A 27049-nucleotide genomic window follows, 5' to 3' on the forward strand; every position below is an offset into this window, starting at 1 on the left:
GTTGGATCAGTTCAGTTGCGTTCAGTCGCTAGGTGTGTCCAACTCTTTGCAACCCCATGAATCGCAGCACGCCAGGCCTCCCTGTCCATCACCAACTCCCAGAGTTTACTCAAATTCATGTCCATCGAGTCGGTGATGCCATCCAGCCATCTCATCCTCTGTCGTCCCCTTCTCCTCTTGCCCCCAATCCCTCCCAGCATCAGGGTCTTTTCTAATCAGTCAACTCTTCAGATGAGGTGGCCAAAGTACTGGAGTTTCAGCTTCAGCATCAGTCCTTCCAATGAACACCCAGGAATGATCTCCTTTAGGATGGACTGGCTGGATCTCCTTGCAGTCCAAGGGACTCTCAAGAGTCTTCTCCAACACCACAGTTCAAAAGCATCAATTCTTCGGTACTCAGCTTTCTTCACAGTCCAACTCTCACATCCGCATATGACCACTAGAAAAACCATAGCCTTGACTAGATGGACTTTTGTTGGCAAAGTAATGTCTCTGCTTTTTAACATGCTATCTAGGTTGGTCATAACTTTCCTTCCGAGGAGCAAGCGTCTTTTAATTTCATGGCTGCAGTCACCATCTGCAGTGATTTTGGAGCCCAGAAAAATAAAGTCTGACACTGTTTCCCCATCTATTTCCCATGAAGTGATGGGACCAGATACCATGATCTTAGTTTCTGAATGTTGAGCTTTAAGCCAACTTTTTCACACTCCTCTTTCACTTTCATCAAGGGGCTTTTGAGTTCCTCTTCACTTTCTGACATAAGGGTGCTGTCATCTGCATATTTGAGGTTATTGATATTTCTCCTGGCAATCTTGATTCCAGCTTGTGCTTCATCCAGCCCAGCGTTTCTCACGATGTACTCTGCATATAAGTTAAATAAGCAGGGTGACAATATACAGCCTTGACATACTCCTTTTCCTATTTGGAACCAGTCTGTTGTTCCATGTCCAGTTCTAACCAGTGCTTCCTGATTGGCATATAGGTCTTTCAAGAGGCAGGTCAGGTGGTCTGATATTCCCATCTCTTTCAGAATTTTCCACAGTTTATTGTGATCCACACAGTTAAAGGCTTTGGCATAGTCAATAAAGCAGAAATAGATGTTTTTCTGGAACTCTTTTGCTTTTTCGATGATCCAGCAGATGTTGGCAATTTGATCTCTGGTTCCTCTGACTTTTCTAAAACCAGCTTGAACATCTGGAAGTTCACGGTTCACGTATTGCTGAAGCCTGGCTTGGAGAATTTTGAGCATTACTTTACTAGCGTGTGAGATGAGTGCAATTGTGAGGTAGTTTGAGCATTCTTTGGCATTGCCTTTCTTTGGGATTGGAATGAAAACTGACCCTTTCCAGTCATGTGGCCACTGATGAGTTTTCCAAATTTGCTGACATATTGAGTGGAGCACTTTCACTGCATCATCTTTCAGGATTTGAAATAGCTCAACTGGAATTCCATCAGCTTCACTAGCTTTGTTCGTAGTGATGCTTCCTAAGGCCCACTTGACTTCACATTCCTGAATGTCTGGCTCTAGGTGAGTGATCACACCATCATGATTATCTGGGTCGTGAAGATCTTTTTTGTACAGTTCTTCTGTGTATTCTTGCCACCTCTTCTTAATATCTTCTGCTTCTGTTAGGTCCATACCATTTCTGTCCTTTATTGAACCCATTTTTGCACAAAATATTTCCTTGGTATCTCTAATTTTCTTGAAGAGATCTCTATTCTTTCCCATTCTGTTGTTTTCCTCTAATTCTTTGCATTGATTGTGAGGAAGGCTTTCTTATTCCTCCTTGCTATTCTTTGGAACTCTGCATTCAGATGGCAATATCTTTCCTTTTCTCCTTTGCTTTTCGCTTCTCTTCTTTTCACAGCTATTTGTAAGACCTCCTCAGACAGCCATTTTGCCTTTTTGCATTTCTTTCCATGGGGATGGTACAACCGAGCAACTAACACTTTCACTTTCTTGAATGTAGAAGATATGGATAAGTAAATTTAAAAAGCAATTATTTTACGTATGCATAATTACCAGGTTAATTATAAATTTCTACATAGTTTGTAAAGCAAATCCACTGAAGAGGTCCTTAAGTAATATTTTACTACTCTAGTTTTAGTTACTGAATGAGTTGGAGAGCACTATAGCCGAAATTCTTTAGAACTACTTTATAATACAGAAGTTCCTTATAGTTCAGAGTTTCCCATAATAAATAAGCACTGAGACCTGTCATTCTGAAAATAAAAGGGGGAATCCAGATATGAGGATGAAATTTAAATCTGCTTACCATCAATTATAAGATTATATCTTGCCACAGTTCCACTACTAGTAGTGGCAAATAGTTTCTACTATGCCAACCAACTTGTAGAGAAAAGTATAAATTTTGGACAAATTATAAAAAACAAGTACCTGAAAGCAAGAGTGATCTAACCCGGACAAAAACTGAAAGGGCGAGTACTATATACAGGAGAAGGGAATGGCTATGGGTTGGTTTTCTGTTTAAGCCTAAGGGTAGGCCCTAGTCAGTATAGGGTCAGGGGACCTTAGAGGCATGAAGAACTATAGATCAAAGTTCAGGGCAACCACAGTAGGTATAAAGAGAAAAAGAAAATCCCAAAAAAGGACAGAATCAAAGAAAGGAAGACAAATATTAAGTGTATAAATTTTACCCAAATCTTTGACAAATTTCTAAGCTATTCCTTTGTGGGACTGAATCCAAGAAACCAAGTTAAACTAAATAAAGCAAGAGAGCGTCTAGCTGCTGAAGAGGAGTTTGAGTTTGGAGTTCATAGAGTTCCATCTAGAAGAGTAAACAGTCTGCTTAACATACATATGAACACACCACCAACACCAACTCTTCTCATAGGAATATTACAGAACCTGAAATCCCTACAATATATAACTCACAATTTCCAGGGTATAGTTTAAAATTACTAGAAGAAAGTGTGACTTATACTCAATGGAGTTCAAAACAATCCATCTAGAAGAGTAAACAGTCTGCTTAACATACATATGAACACACCACCAACACCAACTCTTCTCATAGGAATATTATAGAACCTGAAATCCCTACAATATATAACTCACAATTTTCAGGGTATAATTTAAAATTACTAGAAGAAAGTGTGACTTATACTCAATGGAGTTCAAAACAATCCAGATATTTAATTTATCATATGCGAATTTTAAAACAGCTATTATGAAATAAAAGAAGTTGTAATAAATAATAAAAAATAACAATAAACTATAAAACAAAATCAAAAGGAAATTATAAAACTGTAAAACAAAATATCAGACATTAATGGATGAGTGTTAAGATTGAACTGAAATTAGATAGAGTTTGGAACATAAGGGAAGATCAACAGAAGTTATTCAACCTGAAGAACAGAGAGAAAAGATTGAAAAGGAAATTAAACAGAGCTTCAGATACACGTTGAACAATATCAAAGTAACTGACGAAAATATACCTGGAATCTCAGAAGGGGAGAAGAGAGAACACGAGGCAGGCAAAATAGCTTAAGAAATAATTGCTGATAATTCCCCCCTCAATTTAAAAGTATTCAATTTTCAAGAGGTTCAGAGAATTCTAAACGGAAAAAATGCAAAAGAAAACCATATCTATGGATATCATGGTCAAACTGCTGAAAATCAAAAATAAAGATATGATTTTGAAAACATCCAGAGAAAAACAGCATATTACAAACACACACAAAAAAGCTACAAAATCTTCTGACATGTGATTAAAAACAGTGGATGCTAATATTTTCTCCCATTCTGTGGGCTGTCTTTTCATTTTGTTCATGGTTTCCTTTGCTGTGCAAAAGCTTTTATGTTTAAGTGGGTCCCATTTGTTTATTTTTACTTTCGTTACCGTATGAGGTAGATCAAAATAGATCTTGTTTATACCAGACAGTGTTCTACCTAGTATTTCCCCCTAAGAATTTTATATATCTGGTCTTACATTTAGGTCTCTAATCCATTTTGAGTTTTTGTGTATAGCGTTAGAGAGCGTTCTAATTTCATGCTTTCACACGGAGTTATCCAGTTTTCCCAACATTGCTTGTTGCTTTTCTCCATTTTATCACATGTTTTTGCCTCCTTTGTCATAGATTGGTTAAGTACAGGCGCGTGGGTCTATCTCTGGGCTTTCTGTCTTGCCCCAGTGATCTCTATTTCTCTTTTTGGGCCAGTAGCATACTGTTGTGATTACTGCAGCTTTGGATAAAATGATATAATCATTTGGGGAAAAGCTCTTGTAGTTTCTTTAAAAACTGAACACATAGCTACTCTATGATCCAGTAATTTCATTTCTAGCTAGCAATTTCATTTACCTACGAAAAATGAAAGCATTTGTCTATAAAGATTTGTACAATAATGCTAGTAACAGGTTTATTCATAATACCCCCAAAACTGGAAATAGCCTAACTACCAAAATGAAAATGAGTAAACTGATATACAAGCAACTCACTCATCAATAAAGAATAAATTACATTTGTACTTAAAAACATAAGCTTTAAAAATACCCTGAGTGAAAGAAATTTCACACAAGAGAGTATACGCATTATATTCTCTTTGTATGATGCTCCAGAAGAGAGAAAACTAAAAAGTCAGAACAATGGTTGCTTTTCTGGGGATGGTGATGGGATTGCCTGAAGAGGTGTGAAAAAATTTTCTGAACTGATCGTAATGTTCTTTTTTTATCTTGAGTGGGTATCAGAAAACAATGAATTCATCTATCTGTAAAAATTCAGCAAATGGTATACTTAAGAACTGAGTGGTACACTGTATATAAACTTTACCATTTAAAAAAAGGTATAATGTATACATTATAAGTTTCTTTATAATGTATACATTATACAAAATTATGTGTTTTGGCATGAATTATACTGAGGCCAGCAGCTTACCTTTTAATGTATCAAAAAAAAAAAAAAAAGAACTGGTGGATGGATAAAAGAATAATCAGATTTACATATAGTAAATGTACTAAGCATGGTAAAATTTTAATTGCAGAATCAGATGATAGATATATGGTATTCACTCTACAATTCTTTTAACTTTTTTGTATGCTTGAAAATTTTTATAATAAAATATTAGAAAACATTAATATCTTGCTGTAAATTGGCTGCTTCTAAAAATCTAATTAATGAGAAAAACAGAACACATTTTCCATACCTGTGAACTCAGTAAGATCTCCCTGTACTGTGCTGCGCTTAGCCACTCAATCACGTCCGTCTCTTTGTGACCCCGTGGACTGTAGCCCACCAGGCTCCTCTGTCCATGGGGATTCTCTAGGTAAGAATAATGGAGTGGATTGCCATGCCCTCCTCCAGGGATCCTCCTGACCCAGGGATCAAACCCAGGTCACCCACATTGCAGGTGGATTCTTTACCATCTGAGCCATCAGGGAAGCTCCAGAATACTGGAGTGTGTAGTCTATCCCTTCTCTAGGGGATCTTCTCAGTCTAGGAATTGAACCAGGATCTCCTACATTGCAGGCGGATTCTTTACCAGCTGAGCTACCAGGGAAGCCCCAAGATCTCTCTTCTTTGTACCAAAAAGAAAAAAGAAAGAAAAAGAAATAGAAAAATATAATTAACCTTTTTTCTTTTCCTTTGTTTGGTCTTAGCTGAGTCTTGTCCAGCACTCCCATTCCCTAGGGATCCCGATGCGGCCTTCCCCGAGTGCTGTGAGCCCGCGGACGGAGCTGTTGGTGTGGGAGGAGGTGTGTTCTCAGGAGAGTCTGGATAGGGCTTCAAGCAAGACCCCTGTTCAAAGAGATGTGGCTCTGAAATCAGGCAACCAGAACTTCTACTAACATTTTGTTTAGTTAGCTCATGAATTCAATAATATTTGAAAGTTACAAATATAAAAACCCAATTTATTATTATCCAGTCCACAGAAACGATGCCATCATCTTGCCCCTAAAGATCTAAATATATTAATTTCTAATCTGTCTGATCATTCAGATAAAAATTAGGATTCCTCAGATACAGCTTCCAAAATTTCTGCTGATTCAGTCAGATACAGATATTTTTACTGAGAAGTTTTGTCAGTATTTCAAAAGTACTCAAAAGGAAGTTCTAAACTTTCCAAACAGGATGCCTTTCAGACATTCTCTGTATCATGGTGACCAGCCTTCATTTCAAGGTGAAGTAACTCAAACTCAGCGCTTTAGGGTCACTGTAGATTTATCTCTAGCTCTTCCAACACCTCGTTTCTTCCTTCCTTCAGAATATCCTTCATATCTACCCTCTTTCTTTGACTACGCCTGCAAGTCTGTTCTCTCTCTCTTGTTGGAGGTCCTTCAAATATTTGAAGACTGTCTATCTCACAGCCTCTTCTCTTCTACAGGTCAAACACCTCAAGTTCCTTCTACCACCTACCATGAGACATGCTTTCAGGGTCTTCCTCCCACCCCTATTACTCTCCTTTAGATAGACTCCACTTTGTCAATGTCCATCCTCTAGGATGGTGCCTAGACACTGAAACAAAACAAAAAATACTGTGATGTTTCCTTTTCAGTACCATCACAATATTTATTATTTATCATTATAAGAAACTTATAGGCAAATAAGTCTTTTTCATATATGGTATTATAAATCTATATTTTCCCGATCCTATCAACTGTAATAACCATGGTATCTACTGACCTACAGTTCTTTGTATGTATTTTAAAAATTATGCTAAACTTTGTAAAACATTTTGCTGAAATTCAGATACTGTTTTTAAGAGTATTTCTTTGATCTGCTTGCCTAGAAACATCAAACAAGAAGGAATAAAGCTAATGTGGCATGAGTTGCTCTTAGGAAAAACAAGGTAATTCCTAGAGATCATTACTTCCAGAATATAAACCATATGTTTGAAAAAAAATCTGGAAAATTAACTCAAATTAATATTAACCTTGATAATCTGAGAATCTTAAGCTTAACTGGCTCAGTTCTTTATACGGTTAGTGTTTGAGAATTGACAATTATTAAAATAGAATGCATGTGATTAATTCCATGCTTTGTATTTCCAATCCAATTGACTGTACATAGCACCTCCATTTGGATCTTCTTAAAATACCCTTTTGAACTCATCACTTTTTAGCCAAGAAACTTTCAATTCTTCCTTCCCTAAGCATCTAAGGCCTTCATTTTCTTACTTTCCTTCTCAATGAGTCCTTGGCTTGAATATTTTAATCAGGTTTTTCCCCCCCAGTACAACTCCACTTACACTGCCTCCAAAGCCTACAGTATTTTCCCCACTTTTACCATCTCATCAAAGTCTTTTCTTTAACACTCAACTTCCTTTCTGAAGTCTTCTTTCATTATAATTAGGGAGTTGCTTTTATCTCTGAACTTTCTGTCTATGACACTCATTTGGAAATCAGTACATAAAATCTTGAATTGTCTGTTTGTTCATTTACTGCTTTGTTTGTTTTGCAGAATGTTCTATCTCCCTGACTACAGATCATATTAGTCTCCAGAGCCTCCAGTGATACCTATCGTGGTAAAGTCCCTAAAGCAGGCCCTCAATTGTGCTTGCTGACCTGCAATGCTGATAAATAGGATTCCTGGCCTAGAGTGGTCATTTTTGTGTGTTGAGTCAGGTAATAAAGGGCAGAAAGACTTCCAGTCCCTCCGAATGTTCATTTTGACCACCAGTCACACTGGACGAGGGGTGTCTGGCAGGCCAGGGAAATGCTGGAGGCTTGTATGAACGTATTTAGCCAGGAAGCTTTCTGACACTCCTGCTCCCACCTCCCAGAGAGCCCAGGAAGTTCAACACATACAAACCATCTTTCTTTACTGCTGGGTAGCTGGGAGCAGCAGCTGTGGTTGCTGAGCACTGCCCAGGGTAGCTTGGCCCCCTGGAGAATCAAGAAAGTTGGGGGGATATACAGTTTTCCTAGCCACGTAAGCAATCCCTCGAATGTTAAGGGAAAACTAGGCTTGTTATGTTCACTGTAAATTTCTTTAATTAGAAATGCTACAACAAATTTGTATGATGTTAATGAAAAGCATACTTATACACATATTCATAAAGTGAACGTGTACCAAAGACAGTTTAAAGGGTGTTCTTTGACATCATAATTTGGGTTTGTAACATAAAGAAAACAGATACTGTTTAATCAACTGGGTGTGCTTTAGGGACTTTTAAAGCATGTTCACTGATAATGAAGTATAGTCTTTTTCAAGAAAAAAAATGGATTTTTAATGGGCATAAACATTTTAATTCATACTTTAGTTCTAAGCCAATCTGGTTCCACAAGGGGCATAAAAAAGATGTCATACTTTTGGCTTGTAATAAGATACAAGCATATATCTTTATATATCTCATAAGTATCTTAGAGCAGAGACACTTAAATTTGGAGTCCAATGGGTTCACAGATCCTTTATATTCATAGAATGGTTTCAGAGAGTCTTTGAATGCCCTGACGTTGTATACAAAATGCACAAATCTATTTATGGAGAAAGGATTTATGGTTTTCTTCAGATTCTCAAAGGGGCTTAGTAGCCATTTTCAGGTTATAGGTTTCACCTAACTTGATCTGAGGGTCACTTCACATTATACATGTGAATGTTAACCAAACCTCCTTGCTGCCCTCTTTATGGTCATTAGGTTGAATTATATGAAACTGATGTGTATGTTAGTGTAAAAAATAAAAAAGTCAGATTATTTGCAAATTCATTAACTAGATGTTACATTTCTAGTTTTTAGGCACACGCTGTTTACAGCAATTATTTTTTATGCCAGAAATAATAGACACTTATTATACAAAGCCTTAAAGTTGGCAAGAAGACTTCACAGTCCCCACAGGTGGGGATCCCAGCAACAAAAACTGAATGTAGAAAGGATGTGATTTTTACATGATCGGATCAATCAAACCACAAAGGATACACGGAGCCCTATTTCTTTAAATCATGTTGAGAGATGGATCCATAACTAGAAAGTCCAACTATCAACAATGCCAGGAATTATTATTACTTGAATAAAATAATCCTTTCATCTTAGAAGCAAAAATTACATACATAACTTTTCTCCATGTTATTTAGTTAACTAAACCAAGTGTTCATCTCCCTTGGAAATGAGAGGTACTCTTTCACTGAAGGGCCAGGAATGTTAAATAAGGCTAAGAGAAGGTGATAAAATCACTGCATTAAGTGGACTGTTAGGGCCTGAAACATAGTAGGTATTTGTTTGAATGTTGAATGTATTAAAATTCTGTGACTGAAGGCTACATATTCCTACATAATCTTTTTCTTAGAACTACTAATGTAAATACCAGACATGAGGGGAAAAAAAAATCCACAGACATGTCAAAGCCAGATTTTTAAATACTTACCTCAGCAGAGTTGTGGTACTGAATGAAGGTGGCAGAAATGGCATGGCTGAAGGGGTCTCCTGCCTTGGTTACCAGGTCCTGCCTCACAAGAAGAGCCAGATCCACTAACTAGAAGATCAGAATAAGAAAGTCACAGAGCCGGAAATAATCACCAAGGTGACTAAAACGGTAAAACTACATACAAGCAATTATATCCCAAATGTTATTAGTAAGATAGTCTGCCGAAAAAAATCTGTATTGTGGACATAAATGTATGCTTTCATGGCTGGTAAGTGGACCTACCCATGAACATAAAGGATATATTCTGACCTCCTAGTAGAGTGGTTCTCAAAGTTTATAATCTCCAGGGAAACATTTTAAAATACAGATTTCTGGGTTCCAAGCTCTGAGAGTCAATAATAAATTCGGTAGGGCTGCTCTAGGACGTAGCTGAGAAATTTACATTTCAGACAAGAACCAAGGGGAAGCTGATGCTTGCAGTCTGAGAACCAGGCTTTGAGAAACTACTGGAGGACAGTGATTCCAGACTTAGGTTTTGGTAAGCACTCAGTGAATTGTACATTTCTAGAGAGTTATTTTTCAAAGTTCATAAATAATCTCTAAGCAAGAGAGATGTGTACTTGGAATTCAATGTTGAGGAAAACTATGCAAGGATGGTTTCTGGTTTGGCTAAAGTTGCAAGAAACAGTCACTTTTGCTTAACACCCACAGGAGCTGAGGATGCAAAGAAACATTAATTGACCTAAATTTCAGCAAATACTGAGATTATCATAGAAGAGAACTCGTGGCTGTTAGCCCTGGTAGAGCAGCAGGCGGAAGAATTGATCATGGACAGCAATAAGGGGAAAGCAGCTACATACAGCTTGATACGATAGATTCAAGCTCTTACCTGTGCCACCGTTTCATACGCTAAATATGCTAAAATTTCCATAGCAACAACATTGGGCTTTATCTCCATACTACCGCAGTCCAACCAGTCTCGAAATTTGGACCCTTTTTTGGCTAGTCATTAAAAAAAAAAGTAGAGAATATTTAGTTTTTAAAGTGTTTTAATACTGCATATTACCATCACAAAGTGAAAAATATATCTATTGAAAACAATGTGCATAAAATGAAATTTTTTTGAAATCTTATTAGTGTCTAGATATATTCTAGTCCCAAGAATGCCTTTGCACATTTGCATCTTTCATATCTCTGCTGCCTAAAAGTACACTAAACCACTGAATGCTCAGTACTTCTTACAGTGTGTTAGAATAGGTTATCACTGACCATAGATTCTGTTCTAACAAGAGTCAGAAGAATCACTTGCTTGATTTAACTTTATTCTTATGGAAAGAAAATCCTGCAAGAAAGAACCTGTGAAGAAAAAAGGAACATACAGAAATGTATTTTTACTACCTTTCAAAATAGGTCTTTTTCTTGAGTAGGCTCAAAGTTGTGAATTTAGAATTAAACGGAACAAACTGATATCTGGCCTGATCTAAGTCTGTGGTTACATTTTCCTGATGAAAATCGTGTCCAAATTCTTAAGCGTGATTCTCAAAACCACCCAGAGTGATTCCAACCTGCCTTTATATTATTCCCTAATTAAAATGTCACCTGGGCTTGAGTTAACCCTCTCTGTATTGACCCCTGCATGGGATACTCTTTTATCACCTGGCTTCATTCATATGAATCCTGCCCAGGGCCACAGACACACATTCCCCATTCCAATGATTTACTGAACACTTATCAGAGATCCTTCTGTGTCTGCTCGTCATTTCACAAGCCACATTACAAGTTTTGTGGGTCAACACCACATATCTCGTCTCTCTGCATACCTAACAGTACAGAAAACACAAGGAATCTTCTGTTGGGTATCTTGAAACCGCCATAGTGCTAAGCAGTCTAATGTGACATAGGGCCTTCATTAGATATTACTAACTTAACTAGTAATCTAGAGGAAAAGATTGACAGTGAAGATTTTATATCTATAATGTAATCATCTTAAAAAAAATCCACTGGTTATTCTTTTGATTAATCTGGTCCCACAAGTCTGTGAAACACTTAATGGTAACTCCAAGCATGATGTTTTGATCCTGATAGATACAGTCCTCTTGAATTCCACATACAGAGAGTTTTCTGTGAAATAAATCACAGGAGACATTAAGTTCTGCTATTGAAGCATGTATCCAAAGCTGTCAGCTGTGGCCGAGTTACGGTGATCCCCCTTAAAGCTATCTCCCTAAAGGAACCAATCTTCCCAGGGCTCTCTGACATGTAACATTCCATCTAACTAGGAAGCTGCAATAGCTCACAAACACTTGGTTCACATCTGTGGAATACTTCTGAAGTTAACAGGCAGCAATTTGGCAAGACCAATAAAATGTACCTTATTCATTTCTCCCTTTGACAGACAGTAACATGGAAACTGGTTGGGGCATAGACTTGGATTACTGTGGTATTGAATGGTTTGCCTTAGAAATGAACAGAGATCATTCTTTCCTTTTTGAGATTGCATCCAAGTACTGCATTTCAGACTCTTTCGTTGACTATGATGGCTACTCCATTTCTTCTAAGGGATTCTTGCCCACAGTAGTAGATATAATGGTCATTTGAGTTAAATCCACCCTTTCCAGTCCATTTTAGCATGCGGATTCCTAAAATGTCAACGTCCACTCTTGCCATCTCCTGTTTGACCACTTCCAATCTTCCTTGATTCATGGACCTAACATTCCAGGTTCCTGTGCAGTATTGCTCTTTACAGCATCAGACTTTGCTTCTGTCACCAGTCACATCCACAGCTGGGTGTTGTTTTGCTTTGGCTCCATCTCTTCATTCTTTCTGGAGTTATTTCTCCACTGATCTCCAGGAGCATACTGGGCACCTACCGACCTGGGGAGTTTATCTTTCGGTGTCCTATCTTTTTGCCTTTTCATACTGTTCATAGCATTCTCAAGGCAAGAATACTGAAGTGGCTTGCCAGTCCCTTCTCCAGTGGACCACATTTTGTCAGAACTCTCCACCATGACCCGTCTGTCTTGGGTGGCCCTACACAGCATGGCTCAAAGTTTCATTGAGTTAGATAAGGCTGTGGTCCATGTGATTAGATTGGTTAGTTTTCTGTGATTGCGGTTTTCAGTCTGTCTGCCCTCTGATGGATGATGGTGAAGGAAAAGACCCTGATGCTGGGAAAGATTGAAGGTGGGAGGAGAAGGGGATGACAGAGGATGGGATGGTTGGATGGCATCACTGACTCAATGGACATGAGTTTGAGTAAACTCCGGGAGTTGGTGATGGACAGGGAAGCCTGGCGTGCTACAGTCCATGGGGTCTCAAAGAGTCAGATGTGACTGAGTGACTGAACTGAACTGAACAGGGAAACAGGTATTTCGTGACTTTGCTCTAAACACTTGATTTTAAACGTGAGGGAAAGGAGAGCTCTTGGTCAGATCTGTCCACCTACACAACAGAATGGGCAGCTTCCTCATTAGCTCTTCTGCACTGAGAAGGCAGAGGTGAGGACCCTGGATGTGTTGTGGTATCTAGCACCCAGAATAGTGCCTGGCATTAGTGCACTCACCATAAATATTTCTAGAAGAAATGAGTGAGTGAATGAATGAAAGAACAAATGATAGATAGTTTTTTAATAAAAGGACAGGATCCAAACTTCTCCATACATCAAAAAAGATGCACAGACATCCCATAAGACTACTTGGTGGTTCAGTCACTAAGTTGTATCTGACTCTTGCAACCCCATGGACTGTATAGCACACCAGGCTCCTCTGTCCATGGGATTTTCCAGGCAAGAATACTGGAGTGGGGTGCCATTTCCTTCTCCAAAACCACTTGAGTTACTCCTATTCCTGCAACAGGTGAAGATTCTTAGATAATTCTGTCTCTGACACGTGGGAAGGACTGTTTCAGAGATGGATCCTTCCAGGGTAAAAGTGGGTCCAACACGCGAGGCACAGATACCTCCAGTCAGATTCAATGAGTTCCTTTTCCTTCACCCCTCTTCTCACTGTATCAGGATTAAGGGTAATCCTAGAAATTTATCAACTTATTCAGAATAATGGTGATCAATAATGGTAATACTAATTATCAATAAATTTATCAATTTATTCAGAATCTTGACCAAAGGTCAAAAGTTCCTAGGATCATCCTCTTTCTGATACTCCGTGGTTTTTAGCCTATGTTGGAAATAAACTTTACATAATAATTTCATATGGAAATGTAAGGTTAGTTAATTCTCATAAATTGTCTTTCTTGTCAGTGATTGGGGAAAAATTCATTCCATTCTCACCTCTCACCCCTCCATGTGATTTCATTATTTCTGCCATATCCCTTTTCATCAGCCTTTCCAGTCCTGACTCTTCCCTCATGGCCCTCTGTGATGCTCACTGTACTCTGAAGAAAGCCTTCTGCAACTTCTCTCTCTGCAAAATCACTGTTATTTGGGTGAATCAAAAATAGCCTTCCTAAGAAGGCATGGTTTTCTCTGGAATTTTTTCTTTCCCTAAGATTTTTTTCTTTCTTTTTTTTTTTTTTTTGATGTGGATCATTTTTAAACTCTTTAGTGAATTTGTTACAATACTGCTTTTGTTTTATGCTTTGTTTTTTTGGCTATGAGGCATGTGGGATCTCAGCTCCCTGACCAGGGATCAAACCCACACTCTCTGAATTGGAAGGTGAAGTCTTAACCACTAGACTGCCAGGGAAGTCCCTTCCCTGGAAACTTTTATAGTAGGGGTTCCTTCCTTCTTTCCTTTTATACCTATTTATTGATCAGCTATAAATAGGGATGATGTCATAGTTCAGTTGGTAAAGAATCTGCCTGCAATGCAGGAGACCTGGGTTCGATTCCTGGGTTAGGAAGATCCCCTGGAGAAGGAAATGGCAACCCACTGCAGTATTCTTGCCTGGAGAATCCCATGGAGAGAGGAGCCTGGCAGGCCACAGTCTACAGGGTCGCAAGAGTCGGACATGACTGAGTGACTAAAGAGAGAGAGAGTGATCAGCTGCTGCTTGCCAGCCTGTTAATTTCCCCATGTACTGCAGGGCCTGGCAGCTACATCTTCTTTCTTTCCTTTTCTCCCACAGGGAAACCATAAAACAAGTAGACATCAGATTTCTAACCAACAACAGAGGCAAAAAGACAATGGAATCATGTTTTAACCAATAACTATTAGTCTACAATTTCCTACTTAACTAAACTATCAGTTAAATATGAGGACAAAATAAAGCCAGTTTTTTAAGACAAAAAGGAGTGCTTTAAAGTACTTTCAGAGGCTTGGGGAAAACAAAATTAGGCTGAGATGGAAAGTTCAGATACAAGTATATCTTGGAGATACTGTGGGTTTGATTCCAGATCACCACAATAAATCATACATTGCAATAAGGGACATTACATGAAATTTTTGGTTTTCCAGTGCATATAAAAAGCTACGTTTAAACTATACTATAGTCTATTAAGTGTAAAATAACTATGTCTAAAAAAATGTACATAGCTTAATCAAAATAATCTTTGTTTGAAAAATGGCACCAATAGACTTGCTTGACACAGGGCAGGGCTGCCACATTCAACTTGTTAAAACAACACACTCTCTATGAAGCACAATAAAGCAAAGATCAATAAAACAAGGTATGCCGGTACTTACCATCTTAAAGAAATTTTAGGCCAGGAATGTGCTTTAGAAAAATTAAGGATAGCAACTAAAATAATAGCAATAGAATAAGTAATATACAAACTGGTTTGTGAAAAATGGAATCAAGAAAAGCCCATCAATCCAAATAAAAGGAGGAAAACCAAACAAAAAAGCACAGCAAATTAAAAACACAAAATAAGATAGCATATATAAACCCCAATGTATAAGTAATTAAATACATATAAATTAAACTCATCAATTAAAATACAAAGAGACTCTCAGATTGATTAAAAAGAAAATTTAGGTATCTGTTCACAAAAACCACACATGAAACAATGGGGTTGAAAGGACTGGAAACAGGTTTATCAAATTATAACTAAATTAGAGCTTTTTGAATTAATATCAGATTTTAAAAGACTTTTAAAGGGAAATGATAATCTGACTTATATAAATATAAAAACAAAATACTGGTGAATGGGATCAGTGTCTTAATTCTAAAGCTTACCCTCAGCCTTTATAAGTTATATACAGGTCATTTTAAAATGCACCAGTAGTCTCAGTTAGTGAGTACTATGATTAAATATTTAAAAAGACACAAATGGCTGGATCACAATTCCTGTACCTTGGTCATGTATCAGCAAAGGCATGAAGAGTCTAGTTCTGGAACTGGTGACCCCCTTGGACTGAGCATTCCCAAAGACAGTACTCTGGCACAGAAAACAGATTCTCCCACTAAGGTTTCATGATGAAGTACTATGGGCACTATATGAAGAAATATTTTTCAATGCCCAAATCCCTCTTCTTTAAAGAAAAAAAATTAAGCATAAGATACTCTTTATACTATAGAAATGGAAAATATTAATTTTTTACCTACTGTAGTTTATTATTAAGTTATGAACCAAAAAACTCAGTTATGAAAAATCAGATTTTTTAAACAAAAGAGGTATTAGGACACTACATGTTTTAGTGTGAAATAGCACTTGTTTCTTTAAGTAAATTAAGAATGATTCAAAAAATAGTTCAATAGCACTGAATGTTACTTTATAAAATGGAGATTTATACTTATAAAAGACTTGAATGCCATTTTTAAACCTAAAATTTACAATACAAAAACCTCTCATTTGCTGAAATTGCCATGATCTGAAGTGTCATTTACTTAATGCTTCACAGATGTATGATGCCAAATTGTTAGTCAGACTGCAAAGTATATTTAGTCAGGAGAAAAAAAAAAACCTTCCCAAACATGTTTTCCTATATTTTGCTGACATTTACATGGGGTGCTGTTTGAAATGTGTCATTTATTTGCACTTTATGATCTATAAATGAAGCTCTCATTTTCTTTTTCCAAATTGAATACGCTGTTATTGTGACCACATAATAGCTTGTCGTTTAAAGACACCATTGTGTCTATGATTTCTCAGACAAGGGTCATGTGCTACTCTGTCATATTTTTAACTGGACTTTTCATCACACTTACTCTTTGACCTTCACCCTGAAAGTCTTAGTCATCACTGAACTGTTGCTATAAGGATGTTTTTCCTACACAATCCAGCCCCCTGTTTATCACAAGCCCTTATGTACTCTTAAGCTGTGTGCAGGGGTGGGATGGCACTAATTTTACCATAGGTACAAGGTGTGGACTAATGAACTTGGCTAACAGGGAACACACACCACAGCGGGAGGTTATAGACAAAGACAGAAGAGACTGTTGACATAGTCTATTGTGGTAATATGAGTATGCACGCATGAAGGGCAAGTTCATATTTATTAACATTAGGGGCTTTTAAATGTCATGACTGTACTTCCACAGCCCACTACGGGTCAAGCGCAATCAGCAATACTAGTGCAAACATGACTAAGAAACCGAAAAAGAAGTTTAAACGGGAATATTAAGAAGAATGGACTAAAAGTAATGTGAGTAATTAACATGGCCCTCAGTGTATTACCAGCACCCTTTAAAACCTCTTAATACTTATAACAGCAAAACAACAGAGTGGGTTAAAGCCTTTTATGGGTTCCCCTACAATGCAGAGGCTGTTTCCATAACAGTTATAACTATGCATATATGTATTAAATTCACCAATTTCTAAGGAACAGAGATTGTGCTGTACTTCAGTGTATCTGTAACACATAATCTCTTAAACATATAATGAAGCCAAGTCAAATGCTTACTTACAGAAACTTAAGTGTCGACTTTCACAGAATTCTGCATATTGAGCTGAATCCATAACTCGAGTTTGTCTTTCTGCTCTCTGATAGATGAAAATAAAAAGACACACACACAAATTTAAATCAAGTGGACTATTATATGTTTTCACAGCTAAAACTCAAGAGCATGAATTCCATTTCCTTTCCTTACTTTAGGTGAATACTTTAGTGCCACCTTAAACACCATGATACACAAAATTTTGATAAGTAACAGTAGTTTTGAAGCTTGCTTGTTTTATAAATAAAGTTTAAAAAACCATTTTCCAGTCCTCTGTTACTTTTACTATACTGGAAGAAAAAAAAAAACTAAAGGACCTGACTTAGACTGTGTACTTCTGAATTTTCTTTAACTGTACCACCCTCTTAAAGAAAAAGAAAACTGTGAGGTGATAACAAATTAAACAGAAAATGTTATTAACTTTTACTGCCCATCTGCCTCAAAGCTGGGATTTTTCAATATTAACATAGGAGTCAACAAATGGAACCCATATATTTTCCCCATAGAACATGGAGCCAGAGCTAAAAAATCCATATTTTAAATTGCAAAGAAAATCAAGAAAAAGGTAAACACAACGCAAATCCTTTAATCTGCGTCCAGGTATGAGTCACAGTTTGGTATAGTTTCATTCGTGGGTTCTTGGACTCAGTATAGCAGATGTTTGCTGCTTCACTATCCCACCAGAGGTAGGCTAATTATAATTCATCCATAGTTTGGTGGGAAAGAATATGACCGCTTCCGCTTCCTTGGCAAAGGAAGCATTTTGAAATGAGACAGGCTGGTACTTCTTGGAATGAGTTTCTGGCCAGTAAAGGAAAAAAATTCCCTGAGATTTAAAAAAATTTTTTTTCTGCTTTGGAAGGACTTTTAGCAAGTTTTCTTTATCACAGTTGTTAGAGTACATTAAGTACCACTCCTAATGTCTGTGGATATTTTTATATTTTTTAGGAACTGAAATTATTCTTTTTTGCATTTTGTTACATTTGGGTGGGTGGACAACTTAAATCCAATGATCTCTCAGTTAATGGAATGAATAATGGTTCACTAGCTGCAGCGCCATAGAGCAAAGATGGTGTGTGGGGGGAGGGTGTTAAGGCAAAATTTACTGACTACTGTGGTTCCTTCTAAGACCACCGATTATTTTTTCCCTTCCTTCTCATCTTTCCTTCCTAATCTCCTTGACACATACTCACGAACACATATATGTGCTGACACAAACCCAGGTTTCTCTATTTATCCTCTAGGTTCAAGTATTCTTTTCGGACACTTACAAGTAAACATTACACCCACACCTGTGCATATATGTGTACATGTATCCTGGTGAGCATGAATCTGAAACATGTTTCTTGAAGGGCATATTACTGAATTTTTATGTACTCAGAAGTACTTTTTTGACATGATTTAGTTTTGTCCTTTTTAATATATCTGACACATGACTCAATAAACATTCACTAATGGAAAATGGGAAGCAAGGAAAAGATAATTTATGTGCTTTGAACATTTCAAATTAGTTACTAATGTGTTTATTACAAAAAACCCTCCCTCTGAGACTGGTATCTTTAATGTATGTATATATTATGTATGCAAGTCGGTATGTACATCTGACTGTTTGTCTGTGTCTGACTATAGCAGGAACCTCTGAGGTTTGAATTTATAGCTCCCAGAAAATATCTGACATGTGGTAAATGAGAATAAATCCCTTGTGGAATAAACAAATGCTACCATAATTGGTCTACCTTGTGGGCAAACTACCATAATGCCCCCAGTCCTTGATTATTCATGTGTTCTCCGGGTCTCCTCTGTCACCCTCCAGTTAGACAGCCTTACCCACTAAACATACACTAGACAGAAAGGACTCAGACAACTACATAAAAAGCTCCTAACGAGATTTTTAATATTAACTTTTCTTTCAGAAGTTGAACATTCAAGACCTGTCACCTACATACAGGCAGGCCTAGACAGTTTAGACAGTTGGTGTATTTTATTAACAATTCCTTTAGCATCAATGCAGAAACTTTTGATTGGGAGCCCATGAAGCTACTAAACCATGTACAGAAATTACTCACCAAGTGCTTAGCATACAGCAAACACTCAAAGCGAAGCAGTTGACTCAACAGCAAAGATTTATAGGCAGTACAAAATCATGGCCTATCAGAGCTAGAGAGCAGCTTAAAATTCATCTTGTTCAATCGCCCTCATTTTATACTTGATCTTAGCCAAAAGGTTAAGAAAGCTCTCTCATTTCAAAGATAAGGAAATTGGGGTTCAGAAAGAAATGATTTGCCAAAGGTGATCAAGTGAGAACTGAAGTCCAGGACTCTCAATTCCTTGAAGAAGCCCATTTTTTTTTTTTATTATAAAGAGTTGCCTCAAACCTACAGTAGTGTTTAATCCAATATTTTTCTTTGGGATCCTCCGTACATTATCTTACTAAAATGTATCATGGCGTCACTGTCACTAACATGCCCAAACTGTTCTTAAAAAAATGAAATTATCAGGCCCTGACCGGCTAAACCACCACCATAGTCACTTGGCTGTGTCCGACTCTTTGTGACCCCATGGACTGTAGCCCGCCAGGCTCCTCTGACCGTGGGATTCTCCAGGCAAAAATCCTGGAGGGATTGGCTGCTTCCTTCTCCAAGGGATCTTCCCAACCCAGGGAGGGAACGCACATCTGCATTACAGGCAGCTTCTTTACTGTGGAGCCACCAAGGAAATCTGCACTTACGTTGGTGCAGCATAAAAATGTCATCACTTTCTACGTGCCTCACAACATGGAAGGGGTTGGGAAGCACTCCTACTAACATCCTCGGAATACACGTGACGGGACACCGGCATTCATGCTTTTCACAGCACGGTCAAGAGTGATCAACAGGAAATTAGAGACGTTTACTGGGAGCTGAGGATGAAGATGATTTCGATTCACCCCTCATGCTAATTTTTTCTTTATTTGTCTCACTTCTCAAGAAATTGTTTCAAATAACCAAAAATGGGGGACAAATCCGACCTCATGAAAGCATCCAAATGATTTAGCATCTGATTATACTATCTCCTAATCTGACACTATCACCTTAAAAACTGGGAAAATCAGAAGATACCTAACCTTCATGGACTACGTATTCGTTGCTTCTTTGATCTCAGTGTTGGCCACTGCTTAGCTTGGACTCACCTGGGCCTCAGTAAACATTTGCTGGCTGGCTGAACAACTGGGCAGATGGACGGGTGAACTGAGGCAAAATAAACGCATATAAATCCTTGCTGGCTGATCTAAAATCAGGAACTGTAATATCTGTGATCCAACTGTACAAATTTCAGAAAGAGTAGGCAATTTTTTTTGAAGCCAAAGACCCATAAAAAACAATATGTTGGCCAACAATGAACTAAGGCTGGCTCTTGTTTTCTGAGTTATCTTAATTGTACTTTCCTTTCTGCTTCTCTTCAGAGCACTCTCTCTAATCCACACTAAAGTGCACATTGGCAATCCCTTTTCTATTCCTGGAACTTTAAGAAATCTCTGGAAAAAGACGCAACAGGGGAAAAATCATAAGGCTAATAAGTAACATGATAAAAAAAAAAAACAAACCAATGCCTGCTCTTTACACAGAGCAGCACAATAACCTTTAGGATAAAGAAACAAGAAAAAAGTCAAATAAATAACCTAACTCTACACCTAAAGCAATTAGAGAAGGAAGAAATGAAGAACCCCAGGGTTAGTAGAAGGAAAGAAATCTTAAAAATTAGGGCAGAAATAAATGCAAAAGAAACTAAAGAGACCATAGCAAAAATCAACAAAGCTAAAAGCTGGTTTTTTGAAAAAATAAACAAAATTGACAAACCATTAGCAAGACTCATTAAGAAACAAAGAGAGAAGAACCAAATTAACAAAATTAGAAATGAAAATGGAGAGATCACAACAGACAACACTGAAATACAAAGGATCATAAGAGACTACTACCAGCAGCTCTATGCCAATAAAATGGACAACTTGGAAGAAATGGACAAATTCTTAGAAAAGTATAACTTTCCAAAATTGAACCAGGAAGAAATAGAAGATCTTAACAGAGCCATCACAAGCAAGGAAATCGAAACTGTAATCAGAAATCTTCCAGCAAACAAAAGCCCAGGACCAGATGGCTTCACAGCTGAATTCTACCAAAAATTTAGAGAAGAGCTAACACCTATCTTACTCAAACTCTTCCAGAAAATTGCAGAAGGTAAACTTCCAAACTCATTCTATGAGGCCACCATCACCCTAATTCCAAAACCAGACAAAGATGCCACAAAAATAGGATAAACAGTTTTCACAGCTCCATTTTACAGCTGAGCACACTGGGATGTGGACAAGTTAAAAAGCTCTATTTTTTCAGTTGGTATTAAAATAAACTACATTTTGATACCAGTACAATGTGTCTTTTAAATAGGGATGTCATCAACCTCATTTTTATAGCATTAATGTTTTATGAAGAGAAAATTAAAAATGAAAGCATAATTGCTGTGATTATTAGAATTATATTGTGATTGTATTGTAGTTTTGCTCTGTTTCAGATAAGCAAGTTGATCTAAGAAGTTATCAAAATTATTCTTAAAAATACTAAAGCAGGTAACTTTTTCTTCCATTAGTTTTTCCTCTTCCCACTGAGTTTTATAATGTATTCCTTGTGTATACAAGCAATAAAGGTAAAGGACAGTTTGTAAAAAAAAAAAAAAAACAAAAACAAATTAAAGCATAATGTTAATAAAGAGGCAAAGTGAGAGGTAAGTCTTGGGTGGGTCCTGAATGACCTACTCTGAGGTGTTATCACTAAATAATCATAGCAGACTAATCACAGCATGTTTTCATCCTGAATATCCGCAAATGACACACGTTCTCCTGATCTCAAGACTCTCATATGAGTGTCAGGTCAAGTCTGCATTACTCACGCTTTTTTATCTACAAGTCCAGTTTGTCTTCTGCTTAATCTGGCTCTTCTACCCACTCCTCCCTTTCTCTAGCAATCAGCAGTGCTCCCGAACATTCATAACAATATGCTTCATATTCAGAGGCTTTTCTGAAATTGAACCTTACTAGTACTACAACAAAGCAAAGCATTACCAAGTAGAGGCATACATTTGAAAGGATTATTACCTTGAAAGAATTACTTCTAAAATCTTCAAATGCCCAACAATGTTTTAAAATCTAAATGAAATCACTTTTTAAAAAGATAAAAGAGAATAGTCATGCTAACAGTCATTTTCCTCATTATCAAGCTTACTGGTCTTTCTGGTTATTATAAAACAGAGGGCAGAATTGCAAGGCAGGTGAATTTACTTTCTGGGTCCTACTTGAATGAAAACAGGGGAGCAAATATCCCTACAATGTAGTATGTAGTATAATTTGTTCAGTATCTGAACGCAACAGACTCTCAGTATATATTTGTTAATGCAAAGTTTCAGTGAAAAGTTTTTACTTGGGTTGACGTGAAATTGCTTGCATCTTTGAAACACACTTTCAATGACAGCAATGACAATCACCATTTGCCCCTGCATGTTTCAGTTTGAGGTATGAGGCTGGATTCCTTCTGCAGCATGCAGTTTCATTTAAATTCTCTCATGCTTTCACTGAAGCATACATAAAGGTTACAGAAGCTATGCACTGGCATATCTCTTGGCGGCTTCTCAAGACACATGACTTTCTTCAGCAATACAGAATCACAGAACATAACATTTAAACCAAGATGAAAGCTTATCTGCTTTCACTTCTACCTTGAATTAAAAAAAAAATCTTATTTTGATGACACTTAGAAGTCTTACAGGTGAACTGCAAAGTCCTTTCTGGGTGAAAAATGCTAAATGCCGACGGTAACCTACCAAATACCTTATGTTAAACAGGAATTAGTTGCTGAAACTTGAAAACTACATACAGAGCAATTGCAGCAGCATCCAGCAACATGACAACACATGAACTGTGGAATGTTGACGGTGTTCATGTTTGCTGTGGTCCACAGCAGAAGGATACTCAAAGATCAGTAAACACCATGGCATCCTGAAGAATCTCAGAAACCACATACATCCCCAACTCACTGCAAATAAGAAAGCTGAGGTCCAGAAAGGTTATGGGGCTTTATCTGGATTACTGCAAAGGCAACCTGGTACCCAGGTGAGTGCTGGTTCTGCTTGCTGGGTCAGTTTGTAATTTACTGGATTCCCTTCCCAAGAGTTAAGCATGTTTCCCGCAAAACATCTGGTGGAGTCCTCTGCTTTTAACTGCCCACTGCAATGCTCATCAGTTTGGGCCTGGAGGACCGCAACAGGGTTCTGCCTTCCAAATATTTTAACTCTCCCAACCCACCTGGGTACAATCACTTTAAATAAAAACAAAGAGAAAAGACCTAGGCACAGAGGTCACCCTTCATCACATCTGTCATGTTCAGCTATTCCCTGCCCCTGCCTCATGACTGTGCTGGACATCCCCTCTCCCATCCCCAAGGCAACTTAGCTCCTTTCCTTTCAGCATCTTCCTCTACCAAGTTTGCCAACAAGATCTATCACCTCCTTTAGCAAGTTTTCCCTCAAGATCCCAGGTCACATCGATTCCTCTCTTCTAAATCGTACATGCTCTTCTGACTAGTATTATGGCCCATGCACTTCTCTATGTGTGCTGCTTCTGTCTCCCCTCAGAGATTATAGCTGAAAGAATGTATTATTAACTGAAAAAAGCAAGTTGAGAATTAGAATGCTGTGTGTCTTGATCCCATTTACGTTGAAATACGTAAGTGTCTGCACACAACATACATACATGTTTGCAAACATCTGGAAGTACATACATTATACTTATAATAGTATTCATCTCTTGGAGCAACATTAGAGGTAACTTTTACTTTTTCAGATACACATTTCAGTAATTAAAAATTTTTTTCTTAACTGAATTACAATCAGAAAAAAAAGATTTCGGGAAGTAGTGAAATCTTGACTTACAGAAGGTCATTAAATAAATGTCCATGTGCTAAAAAATTATCAAAGCAGTGACTCAAGAGGCAGAAAGTCACACAGAGACAGCATTAGTTGGGATATATGTTCTCAGAGAAAGTGAAGTAGGGAGAGAAAGGAGAATGTCACTGTGATGTTAAGGGAGCCAGTTCAGAATCCTGGTTGGCATAACCTTGAAATCAAAAGTTCATTTAAGCCTCACCCAGAATTTTCTCTGAATTATGTAACTAGTAAAGTGAAAGTGAAAGTCACTCAGTCATGTCCAACTCTTTGTGACCCCATGGACTGTATAGTCCATGGAATTCTCCAGGCCAGAATACTGGATTGGGTAGCCCTTCCCTTCTCCAGGTATCTTCCCAACCCACGGATCAAACCCAGGTCTCCCACTTTGCAGGCGGATTCTTTACCAGTTGAGCCACAAGGGAAGCCCAAGAATAACTGAGTAAAGATACAATATACTTCCTAGCCTAAAAATAAAGGTTTCCTTTGGTATTGATTTCTTCCCCCAGAGTGATTTTTATAATCCACCAATTTTATATGCCCAAGGTATTAAGAATGTATTATACTAGTCATATGATGTTTCCTGAAGAAATAGCTGTAGACTCTAGGAGAAAATTCAAGGAATTTAAAAAGAATTTTTGTGCTAAAAATAAGTCAGTAATTCTCAGTAAGTATAAAGCATCAGTGATTGAGAAATACTCAGAAGGATATTTGTGATATTAGTTCATAATAGAGTTGTTTCAAAATATTGGATTTTTTGGTCTGTACTCTGGGTCTAAATATATTACTGTTAATATAGGAGGTTTTTCTTTTCTCTGTATTTTAAACTATGAAGAATGAGCATGAATGATTATATAAGGAAAATATAGTTGTTATCAAAATCAAAATACTACATTTTAAATTGGGGTAATGCCTACTTCACATTTTAAAATCTGAATTTATTAGCTAGTAGTGGAGAAAATTATTCCCAATAAAACATTTCCTGCCTTGGGATAAAATGTGTGCTAGGAAAAGTATCACTTATTAAAAAAAATGGAATATAATTGCTTTACAATGTTGTGTTAGTTTCTGCTGGGCAACAACTGTATCATTTTTTCCCATTAACTTAGTACCAAACAACCTAATCCCATGTTTAGTTGTAGACCCTCATGTAGTATTAGTACTAATGTTCACTGATGTTTCCCTGAAATTGTAAACAGGCTTTGTAATAACTAAGTTGGCAAATAATATAAAAAGCTATGTGAACTTCTGCCCAAACTAGCTCTTTAAAGTGATAGAAGACTGACCTCTTTTTTATTTTCCTGATTGAGAGTTCTATAACCTTTTTTGTGGTTTCTATTTGGCTATATACCCAAAAGTGAGCATATTAGATTAATATATGTAAGCTCTTTAGGTATTCTGAATAATTCTCCTAAAAATTCTCATAGGTTTATGTAATATCCAGATGAGTCGACATGACTTTTTAGAGTCTAGCAAATACATGAGGACATAGTGAAATATGTTGGTTGTTTAGGGTAAAAATTCACAACTGGAAAATATGTATATTTTTTCCAACTATTGCACAAGATTTACTTCATGCTTTCTCTTTAACCTTGAGTTAGATCAAATTCTTGAGCAGTCCAACATTCTTGTTCAGTCCAACAGCCTGAGTACTGAACTCCGGCCAGCTTCACTTACATATTTTAAAAAATAAAATCCTGTGAAGCAGGGAGACTGTCATTGCAGCACAGGCCTCACATCCTTGTCAAGGATATATGGAACTCTATTCAGAGCAAGAGAGCCTTCCTTGGAATTTCCCTGTTGTTACTATGTGATACATCTGAGTATTTTCAATGAAGACTTTTTTAATATGAGAAAAAAATTTTTAGCTTACTTCATTCCCTCTAAGTAAGTTCCAGGAGTTTTGCCTTTAAAATATACCTGGAATGACTTTTCATCACCTTCCACTTTCACTGCTACTACTCTGGTCCAAGCCATCGTCCTCATCTCTCCCTTGGACTATTGCAATAATCTCCTTGTAGGTCTTCCTGCTTCCACTCTTCCTCTGCTCCTATCCCCAACCCTGAGTCTTTTGACTGCACACTAGCCAGAGTGATCTTTCAAAAACTGAAAATCAGATCATGCTACTTATGATCAGAACTTCCATGCAGCTATTCTTCCCAATATAAAGTAAAATTTAAAACAACAGCTTCTCATCATACACAAAATAAAAACCAAAATCCTCAGCATGGCCCATAAGCCCCTATATAATCTGGCGCCCTATTACTCTTTGACCTCACCTCTTATCATTCTCCTCACTCCAGTTACTCTGGCCTATCCTGAAGTTTCTTGAAAATGTCAAATAACACTCCCACACCAGGGCATTTGCACTTACTACACTCTGTCCAGAAGGTCTTAACCCAACATCATTGTCCAGCCTGCTCCCTCACTTCCTTCAGGTCTCTGTTCCAAAGTCACTTTATACAGACAAACTATTTCTGGCTACTTAATACAAAATAGCAGCTCCCCCAGGTCACTGTCTGTCTATTACCATGCTTCATGCTTCTTCATGGCTCTTACTACCATCTCCCACAGTAATATTATTCTCTTATTTTATTGTCTATTTGTTCCCAACTAGAATGTAAGGTACCTGATGGCAGAGATGATGTCTGCTTAACTCAGTACAAAATTCCCACAGTCTCTACAGAGCTTGACACATAAATATTGGTGGAACAAACCCATATGTATTTTTTCTATATTCTTTTATAGTTGTTGTTTTTTTTAACTTTTGGCTGTGCCATGAAGCATGTGGGATCTTAGTTCCCCAAACCAGGAATGGAACCTGAGCCCCTTGCAGTGAAGATGTGGAGTCTTAACCACTGGACTGCCAGGGAAGTTCCTTTCTACAGTCTTTACAGAGAAAAGTTAATACTTCTAAGGCAAGGTTTCTCAGT

The 27049-nt window shown here is 37.5% G+C and overlaps 1 protein-coding gene across 7 annotated transcripts in view; it reads right to left on the reverse strand.

The window, feature by feature from the left end:
- The window catches only part of SUPT3H (SPT3 homolog, SAGA and STAGA complex component), a 347771-nt gene that overhangs the window by 51787 nt on the left and 268935 nt on the right, over positions 1-27049 (reverse strand). For all 7 annotated transcript variants that reach the window (XM_043449964.1, XM_043449968.1, XM_043449969.1 and 4 more), the window contains 4 exons: positions 17121-17196; positions 10207-10319; positions 9318-9425; positions 5587-5754 (listed from right to left, as the gene is read on the reverse strand). In XM_043449964.1, the coding sequence (XP_043305899.1) occupies positions 5587-5754; positions 9318-9425; positions 10207-10319; positions 17121-17196 (465 nt within the window). The remainder of the gene's footprint in view (positions 1-5586; positions 5755-9317; positions 9426-10206; positions 10320-17120; positions 17197-27049) is intronic.

The sequence above is a fragment of the Cervus canadensis genome, chromosome 28 (assembly GCF_019320065.1).
Source record: "Cervus canadensis isolate Bull #8, Minnesota chromosome 28, ASM1932006v1, whole genome shotgun sequence".
Taxonomy (NCBI): Eukaryota; Metazoa; Chordata; class Mammalia; order Artiodactyla; family Cervidae; genus Cervus; species Cervus canadensis.